Below are 8,896 nucleotides of genomic sequence, written 5' to 3'. Positions count from 1 at the left end.
ACTGTCCATGCATCCGCTACATATCAATATTGACTTGTTCGACTTACTCAGAACTAGTCACTGAAGCTGATCATATAGTGCAAGAACTCCAGCCCTTACTACTCTTAACATAATATTAGTTGTTACTCCTCTGAAGAGGGCATGGATGCCCTCTTGGCGCACAATCTGTTGAAAAGCATGGACAGTGTTGCTATAACTTGTTTCTAGAAAAACAGCTTGACAGAAAATTTTATGTGAGATCCATCATAGTTGCTAGAAGTAACATCACAAGCTCAGAACATGAGCAAGAATGTAGATTTTATGTCATATTTCTTACTTGTATAATGTCTTCAGCATGTCGTGTATAAGACAAAGAAAGAAAGTCAATGTTGTTGCGAACTCCCCAAGATGCAATAACCTTCAAAGTACAAACAACAGAAATAAATCAAATTACAAACCTTGTCATAATCAAATCACATGATGCACAATAAACTTTAGCACAAAAATAGACTAGTGCCCTGCAATTTGTAAGGTTACATTTATTTCATGAGATCAAAGCTTGGACTATCTAATATTTGAAGAGCGAGGGTTACCACAATTAGCAAATGCACAAATTAATTTATTTGACACTTTGATTTCATGTTAGTTACAGACTGCATGCTTTCAGTTTATAAGGTTTATCCTAAGGTCCTTGATGGATGCCAATACTGTCTTCTGACATTGCTTGATGAACATTTGACAAAGGATGAGAACAATGATGTAATTGAAATTCAAAGATTATGAATAAATAAGGAAGACCTTTATATAAGGGAAATTAACTCAATATGTTCATTTTAAAGATATGCTATCACCAATATTAATATTCATTAGGTTAGGGACAAATAGAAAATTAGCATTAGGTTTCTAACATCCAAATGGTCTCACCATTGTTTGAATTAAGCACTCCTAGTGATAAAAAGAGTGAAAATATGTTAAAAATTGGATTCTATAAGCTTCTAGAGGGCATTATGTTGTCAAAGATTGCCCGAGGTGAGAATTAATCAAGTGTCGGATACCCAAAAAATAGCCATTGGATTTAGTAAATTACAAGTAAATCTTGTTCAAGGTGTAAGATCGAATTTACCATAATGAGCATAGACAAACTAACTAGTGGACAGGTAGTCAAACAAACTATGTGCTTCTAAAGGCATTATGTCGACAAATATTGCAGATGCCCCAAGGTGAAGCATAGATTTAAATTTCCCAAAAAAAAATAACCTGTTACAATTTTACAAAATGTTAAAAGACACAACAACATTAATACATGATATGCCAGCTTCCTTTTAAAAGCTTTGCACATGAAATGGAGCTCGAAACCATATCTGCATAATCTTATATAATGTGACCATGATCTTGCAATTGATGCATGAACTCCCTGAACTCCCTTTCCTAGGTAACAAATCTGGCTAAAGCAAACTTCCCAGCACTTTTATAGGCATCTATAACTGCCTTGAACGTGAATTCGTTTGGCTGAAAACCCTTCTGTTTCATTTTGTAAAACATTCTCCTAACGCCGTCTACCAACCCTAGCTTCCCATAGCTAATTGTCATACTTGCATAAGTAATTGTATCTGGTTCAAGACCTTTGGCTTGCATGATCATGAACATGTTGTAAGCTTCATTAATCCTCCCAGCACTACCAAGTGCATATATAACAGCATTGTAAGAAGACACATCAAAATCCAACCCAGAAGCTCTCAGTTCATCACAAGCTTCCAAAGCTTCAGCATGCATCCCCACTGCAGAAAAGATTGTCAGCTATTCTATTTCATTTCATCGGTTTACTATTCATCACCAATTTTCCTTCTGTTACTTCACAGATTAGCTCACACGCCTGCGGTAATGCCTCTACTTATGCCAATGGAAGTACTTTTTCGAGCGATTTGAATAGGTTAATGGGTGATCTAATGAAGAACGCACCTCAAACAAGGTTCAACACTTCTTTCTATGGCAAAAGTCCTAACAGAATATATGGCCTCCTCCAGTGTCAAGGTAACATAGCTAGCCAAGACTGTTCAATCTGTTCACAAGAAGCAAACGATAGTGTTATACAACTTTGTGGAAAAGACGTCGGTGCTCGAGTATGGTTAGAAAGTTGCTTCCTGCGATACGAGAACTTTAGCCTCTTTTCAAAGCTAGACACCAATGGGACTTATCTGGTTATGGTAATTGAAATTAGTACAAGTAATCTATACAATTTCAAGACCACTACTTCAAATCTTCTTTTCAACGTGTCTGATGAGGCCTGCAATTCTGCAAATAAGGGATTCACTCAAGGCTCAGCTACATGTTCTGCCAATGGTATCGTTTACAGTTTAGTTCAATGTTGGAGAGATTTATCCAGAAAGGACTGCAGATCTTGCTTTCAACTACCAACGAATAACCTCCACCGATGTCGTTCTCTGAATGGAGGAGCCCAGGCACTATCGGGAAGCTGCAGGGTTCGATATGAAATATACCCTTCTTTTAACACTAGTACTGCTGGGAATAGTGCTAGTCCACTTTCATTCTCTAACTCCTCCCAGTCAAACCCTTCTGCCCATATGACTCAGGTGACTCAGGCAAATGGAGCTTCACACACCACGTCAAGTAATCCCTCATGGCCACATCTAATTTTATGATTTCCTTGCTTTTGGGGATTATAGAAATTGATTGTAACTTCAATGTCTGTAAATAACAGTACAATGCATTACATGATTTGCTCTACAGAAAATTCTGTGGGGATTGTGGTAGGCGTCTTAGTAGCGTTAATGGTCTGTTTGTTTGCCCTGAGGAACAGACTAAAATCTTTCTTTTCACGGAACCCAGTAACATGTCAGCAGAATGAAGGTAGAATCAGCGGAATTTATCTCAAATTTTAAGAATAATTGACCTTATTCTTGTTTATCTTATTCTGAACTTATCTTGATGGCAGATTTTAAGAATAATTTTCAAAATATTCTAAATCTACCATCTAGAAATAAAATTGAATCTATAACCAGGCATCTCTTTAACACAACCCATTCATATTTATGTTATCTAATGAAATTAGATTCTTATTTGCCTCTTCTTTTTCTATGTAGAAAAACATGTTAATGATCCAGAATCGACACTAATCGAACATGAGCAAATTATTTTCACCTTAGAAGCACTCACAGAAGCAAAGGATAATTTTCATGAAAACATGAAGCTTGGAGAGGGAGGCTTTGGCCCTGTATACAAGGTATTTACCTACCCACTATTGTTTCAAAGTTTAACGCTATCACTTTACATCATCTTCCAGATAGAGGAACAAGAACAGGGATTTTTCCATGGTTTGTTGATGGACTGATTCTTCCAGGGAATAACGAGAGACGGAAAAGAAATAGCAGTGAAGAAGTTGTCTGTAAGGTCTGGACAAGGCAAACGAGAGTTTATGAATGAAGTGAAGCTTGTTACCCATGTTCAACACCGAAATCTGGTAAAGCTGCTCGGATGTTGTGCCGAGGGTCTCGAAAGGTTGCTTGTTTATGAGTATTTGCGAAACAAGAGTCTTGACACCTTCCCATTTGGTATGTCATTTTGAATTTTGTTTCCTGTATGAGGGAAAGATGATCATTTTTTCATAAATTAATGAGATTGATTATGTAAAAGGTTTTGAAAATTACTATTCTTTGAATACAAATACAGATCCAGAGAAGAAGAGACATCTTGATTGGCAAAAACGCTATAACATCATAATGGGAATAGCTCGTGGTCTTCCTTATCTTCATGAGGATTCACAGTTGCGAATAATTCATAGAGACATTAAAGCAAACAACAGTTTGCTTGATGAAAGGCTGAATCCTAAAAAAAATCTGTATACAAATTTTGAGTTGTGTTATTTCAATTGTTTTTTTTGGATTTTACAAGGGTTTGGTATTTTGGAAAATTTTAGAAATGTGTAATTTTAATAAAAAATTTGAGTATTTGTGATTTTTTGTGATTTCAATAAATTTTTATGAGATTTTTTTTTTAATCTCAAAAAACAACTCTTTAAATTAGTTAGATAATAAAATTATAATAAATTTACCAGTTAGATAATAAATTTAAATTTGGTAAATTTGGTCTGAGTAATTAACATTTGGATAGTAAAATTATAATATATTTAAATTTGGTAAATTAGGTTTGAGCAATTAAATATCATACAAAGGTTTTAGCAATGATTTAGTCCCAAAACAATTGTTAACATTAATAAACCTACATTAAACATCATCTAAATCCTACCCTTATATGTTTAGAAATCCGTAAATATCCACTGGTCAAAGTTGAACCTTGGTTTGTCGACCTCACCAGATGCGACTAAGTTTTAAATTAAATCACTTCTGTCAGAAAAGGTCTTCATGTTTTACAAGCTGTATTTCAAGAAAATTCTACCTTAGTTCTGGAACCTCTAAAGAAAAACATAAAATAAGGTTGCGTGTTTTACAAGCTGTACTTCATGAAAATTCTACCTTGGCTCTGGAACCTAAAAAGAAAAACTAAAAAAAATCTCTCGCGAATTACGCTCTCAAATATTTCACCTCGAAATTCTGAAATAAATACTTCAATCTGTACATTTCTTGCAATATCATATGTACTAAGATTCTATAAAACATTTGCAAGGGAGGGTTTGATCTGGTATTATTGACTCTGCATCAACTGTGGTATAAGCTTTAATATAAACGATAATTTCCGCGGAGAAAAGCTCGGAGGAGAATTCTGTGGCTCTCTTTGTTGGCTTTCACAAGAAATTATCGATGCAATTTCCGAGTCAACGACCTGTGAGTCGGTCGATTGGCTCATCTTGCCGTTACTGCCGGTAAATCCTTCAATGGCGGCAGAAATTTCTCGCACAAAATCGACAATTACTCCATCGACGCCGATTAAATTCTGTATGTAAACGGTCTCTGGAACATTGCTGCAGAAAAAGAAATGAATACATAAATGCCTATGCATTGACATCTCTTAATAAGCAAGAGAAATAAATAAAGGTATCCCCTGTCTTAAGTTTTTGTATATGAAGAAAGTACAAATGGTCCCCAATGAAATTTAAGTAAATTAATACGAAAAGAAATGGGATGTCTGTCGGGGAGAATATATGCGTACTTCAGCTGACCGTATGTGAGGAGGCAAAGATCGGACTTCTTAACCTTCGAAATGGCTCCAGGATCTTGAAAAATGGCTCTAACTTCTATAACAATTCCCTGGAGTCCACCTGCCATGTTTACCAGGTCAATATTTCCTACCAGATCGATAGAGGACCTATGCAGATTAGAGCATTACGAGCTTTGTCCGATTTAAGCTCCGAAACGGTTAATATACCTATAATGCATACTTAACGGCTTCTTCCAAAGAATTTCTTCGAAAATCCTGGTATGTGTGTACTCCTCCATCTGTTAAGAACAAAACCTGCAAAATAAAGTCACAGGAAGCATATCTTAGAGTTCCTGAAAAGCGGGAGACGTCGCATACACAAGAGAAATAAATAAAGGTATCCCCTGTCTTAAGTTTTTGTATATGAAGAAAGTACAAATGGTCCCCAATGAAATTTAAGTAAATTAATACGAAAAGAAATGGGATGCCTGTCGGGGAGAATATATGCGTACTTCAGCTGACCGTATGTGTGGAGGCAAAGATCGGACTTCTTAACCTTCGAAATGGCTCCAGGATCTTGAAAAATGGCTCTAACTTCTGTAACAATTCCCTGGAGTCCACCTGCCATGTTTACCAGGTCAATATTTCCTACCAGATCGATAGAGGACCTATGCAGATTAGAGCATTACGAGCTTTGTCCGATTTAAGCTCCGAAACGGTTAATATACCTGTAATGCATACTTTAACGGCTTCTTCCAAAGAATTTCTTCGAAAATCCTGGTATGTGTGTACTCCTCCATCTGTTAAGAACAAAACCTGCAAAATAAAGTCACAGGAAGCATATCTTAGAGTTCCTGAAAAGCGAGAGACGTCGCATACACATTTCTTCTTGGTAAATTTATTTTTTAAAGACTTACTGGATATGTATCTTGCATCTTGCGGACGATCTGTGCTGCATCCGGATGGAAACTAGAAAAAAATATTTGCCTTCCTTTTGCGTTTTGGTAAACATCCTACGAAATTTAAGGTTTTTACTGTCAACTCTTTGTCCTCGGTTACTATGTTCGAGCAAATTGTGGAAGGACTCATTTCTCACCTCAAGAATGACCTGCAGTATATGTCGTAGCTGGTCTTCCGTATATTGAATTTCATCGTCAAACTTTAACTCGATGTTAAATCCAATGAAAAGATCCACTTTTTCAAAAGCCTCCTTCAGAGTGCACAGACTGTCCTCCACCGACACCTTCCAGTTTAAAAACTCTCCATCCCGTGTCTTTCTTAGCAGAGGCTTTCCAACCTAACAGGAACCATAACCAAGTTGTGTTAATCTTTGCCTCAATTTACAATTTACAATTTTCTTTCTCTCGTCCACACGGTCGCGAGTTCGAATCTCACAAACTATGTTAATTTAGCTACAATAGGATTTAGTTAATTAGATTCAACGCACGACTTTTCCACGGTGATTTGCAGTTACCTTATAGCCATCTTTTTGAAAGTCGTAAGAGAGGAATTCCTCCAACGTCACTTCTCCGATTCGCTTTTCTACAATGATTTCCTGTAAAATGAAATGAAAACTCCTGAGTTTTCCCCATCAATGAGGAGACTAAGGAATTCAAAACAGAAACCGAAGCGTAAATCCTTACGTCTTCTTTCGTTACAATAAAATCGTCATGAAAGATGACCGCACGGTCGTCTCTGGTCACCTGCCAAATCAAAAGATTACAATTACTGACAGAGAATACAAAATCCCTCACAAAAATCTTTAATTATTAACTCGGATCTTTTAAGAATAAAGTCGCGGCTCCCGCCTTTACCTGCACGTCGAACTCTACAAACCGAACTCCACTTTTCCCGGCCTCATTGAATGAGGTTATCGTGTTTTCCATTATCGCCTGCGACCGTTTATCGGCAGTTAAAATTTTATTCATCCCGCTGCCACGATGACCGATTGCTATAAAATTAACAGAAGGTTTCCATACCCTTCGACGCTTATCAGTACCTGCAAAGCCGTCGTAAACTAATCAAATTTTCAAGCCCTGCCCACGGCAATGAACCTTGAGACGGATCTGTAAAAATCCATGAAAATTAAGACTTACCATCCCACAAACGATCGATTAATGTCTGAGTATGCTGCTGTGTGTAATTTATTCCACCAGGCTCTGTTAAGCCATCGAAACTGGGGACATCTGAAACTTGCACTGCAATATCCGCACAAACACCATAAAGCAGAGGACAATAACAAAATTAAACAAGGAAAAATAACATTTTCAAATTTAGACCTAAAACTTACAGGAAAAATTAAAATAACAAAAATAAATCCTTACATGCTCTGACTGCCATGTCTGGTTTAGGGCAAGAATCAAGATCCTCTCAAAAAAATAAAAGTTCTTTAAAGCAAAATCACTAAATTTTTTTCTCTGTTGTATCGCATCACTGCATGGACAATAATTTAGCTCGAACAATACCATGTTCTCAAATGATTTCAATTTTTCTGAAGTGTTTCATTTACAAATTATTCAAACTTGGCACCGAGAAATGGCATCGTGTACTTACCGGCTGGTAAATGGCTTTGGGAAAAAGCTTGTGGTGGCGGCCATGGATCTTCGTGAGAGGCAAGCTGTTAGTGAAGTGGAAGTGGGCCAAAACTTTGCGGTCTGGCAGGGGTTTCAGCAGCAATTCCTCGGTGAATTCTTCCTCTGTGTGTATGCACCGGACTGAAGTGCACTGAAATATGGCTGCTATTGTCTTGAAACCCCCATCGCTTCTAACTTTAAACTGCATTCTCTGTAATTTGTAACGTTTTGTTCACCGATTACAAGAATCTGTAACGTTTTTTTTTATCCTAATTATTTATCGAACGGTATGCAATTATCGATCGAACGGTCTGTAACTTTTCAATCGTCTAACATAGGATCGAATGGTTCAGAGAAGTACACGGTGGCAATTAAGGAAGTTGATCTCAGAGGGAACGCCTTACGGCGTAAAAATTGTTGTAAGCATTACAATAATAATAAAATATGGTTTTTTTTTTTTTTTTTTTTTAAATCACCGCTGCCTCAACAATATTACTAAATCTTTGGAAAAACACATTTTTACTCTAGCACTTAACTACAAGGCACCTTGGTGCCCATAATCCTATAACTCCTTTAATTTTAATTCCAAAAATCTCATGGGCACGTGGGCAGTAGAGCTCCAGGTCATCCTAAATATGTGCATAAGAGGTTTGGACCACACTCTCGTTAATACAATATTATCGCTTTTTATTACGAAAAGTGGCCCCACTCCGCCTTAATAGCCCACCTACCCGGAAGCCCATAATATTTTACAATTTCAATTTACAAAACTTTTTGGGCGTTTGGGCTTCCAGGTACTCCTCTCTCCTCTCTATCCACCTCGTGCCTCTAATACTTGGAACTCTATTATATTTGCTTCTAGGCTTTCTCTTCCGAGCTATTGCATCACTCCTACTCCTCTATTGTTTGCATACCTGGAAGCCCGACTACTTTATAAAATAGAAATTTCAACTTTCTTTCGGGCACTTTACTCCAAGGATCTGACGTGGTGCTCTTCACGTGGCTTCTCGCGCATCCATTGTCTAATCAATTTAACACTCTCCTTACAGTTATTCGCTGGCACATTTATTGTGGAAAATTAATTAATTTAATGGGTTAAACCATCAATTTACAATTTATTTCTATTATTTATCGTATTTTCTCTCCTCTGCTATTTTCCTCTTTTCTTCTTACATTTCTTATAGGCAAGCTTTGATATTTCCCACCTAGACGAAATGAAGAAGGAAAGTCTA

The 8,896-nt window shown here is 36.9% G+C and overlaps 2 protein-coding genes across 2 annotated transcripts; one reads left to right on the top strand and one right to left on the bottom strand.

The window, feature by feature from the left end:
• The first annotated feature begins 2,583 nt into the window (after positions 1-2,583).
• LOC149227704 (G-type lectin S-receptor-like serine/threonine-protein kinase At1g61480) lies at positions 2,584-4,175 on the top strand. Its single transcript, XM_089380577.1, has 6 exons — positions 2,584-2,607; positions 2,699-2,825; positions 3,081-3,220; positions 3,338-3,548; positions 3,667-3,835; positions 4,142-4,175. The coding sequence occupies exons 1-6, from the start codon at positions 2,584-2,586 to the stop codon at positions 4,173-4,175; spliced, it is 705 nt and encodes a 234-aa protein (XP_089236703.1).
• A 463-nt stretch (positions 4,176-4,638) lies between these two features.
• Positions 4,639-7,551, bottom strand: LOC149227703 (glycerophosphodiester phosphodiesterase GDPD1, chloroplastic-like). The gene is made up of 10 exons (XM_089380576.1): positions 7,416-7,551; positions 7,188-7,289; positions 6,906-7,090; positions 6,735-6,794; positions 6,566-6,646; positions 6,188-6,388; positions 6,009-6,104; positions 5,820-5,907; positions 5,104-5,212; positions 4,639-4,915 (listed from the first exon to the last, which is right to left on the bottom strand). Exons 1-10 carry the CDS (start codon positions 7,429-7,431, stop codon positions 4,639-4,641), a joined length of 1,215 nt encoding a protein of 404 aa, XP_089236702.1. The 5' UTR covers positions 7,432-7,551.
• Positions 7,552-8,896: the final 1,345 nt, after the last annotated feature.

The sequence above is a fragment of the Pinus tabuliformis genome, chromosome J (genome assembly GCF_031772625.1).
Source record: "Pinus tabuliformis cultivar Carrire ecotype Pingquan chromosome J, CPIR1, whole genome shotgun sequence".
NCBI classification, from domain to species: Eukaryota; Viridiplantae; Streptophyta; class Pinopsida; order Pinales; family Pinaceae; genus Pinus; species Pinus tabuliformis.
The sequence above is the reverse complement of the archived record's forward strand: the minus strand, read 5'-3'. Positions and strand labels throughout refer to the sequence as shown.

Excerpts from the sequence above, each read along its gene's own strand:
- LOC149227704 (XM_089380577.1), top strand. The coding sequence starts at position 2,584 with ATGGAGCTTCACACACCACGTCAA. Across the intron at positions 2,826-3,080 it reads CTTTCTTTTCACGGAACCCA|AAAAACATGTTAATGATCCA; the intron begins GTAACATGTCAG and ends TTTTCTATGTAG. Across the intron at positions 3,836-4,141 it reads CTGAATCCTAAAAAAAATCT|GTTTGAGCAATTAAATATCA; the intron begins GTATACAAATTT and ends TTGGTAAATTAG.
- LOC149227703 (XM_089380576.1), bottom strand. Across the intron at positions 5,908-6,008 it reads AGATGCAAGATACATATCCA|GTTTTGTTCTTAACAGATGG; the intron begins GTAAGTCTTTAA and ends TTTATTTTGCAG. Across the intron at positions 4,916-5,103 it reads CTCACATACGGTCAGCTGAA|CAATGTTCCAGAGACCGTTT; the intron begins GTACGCATATAT and ends CTTTTTCTGCAG.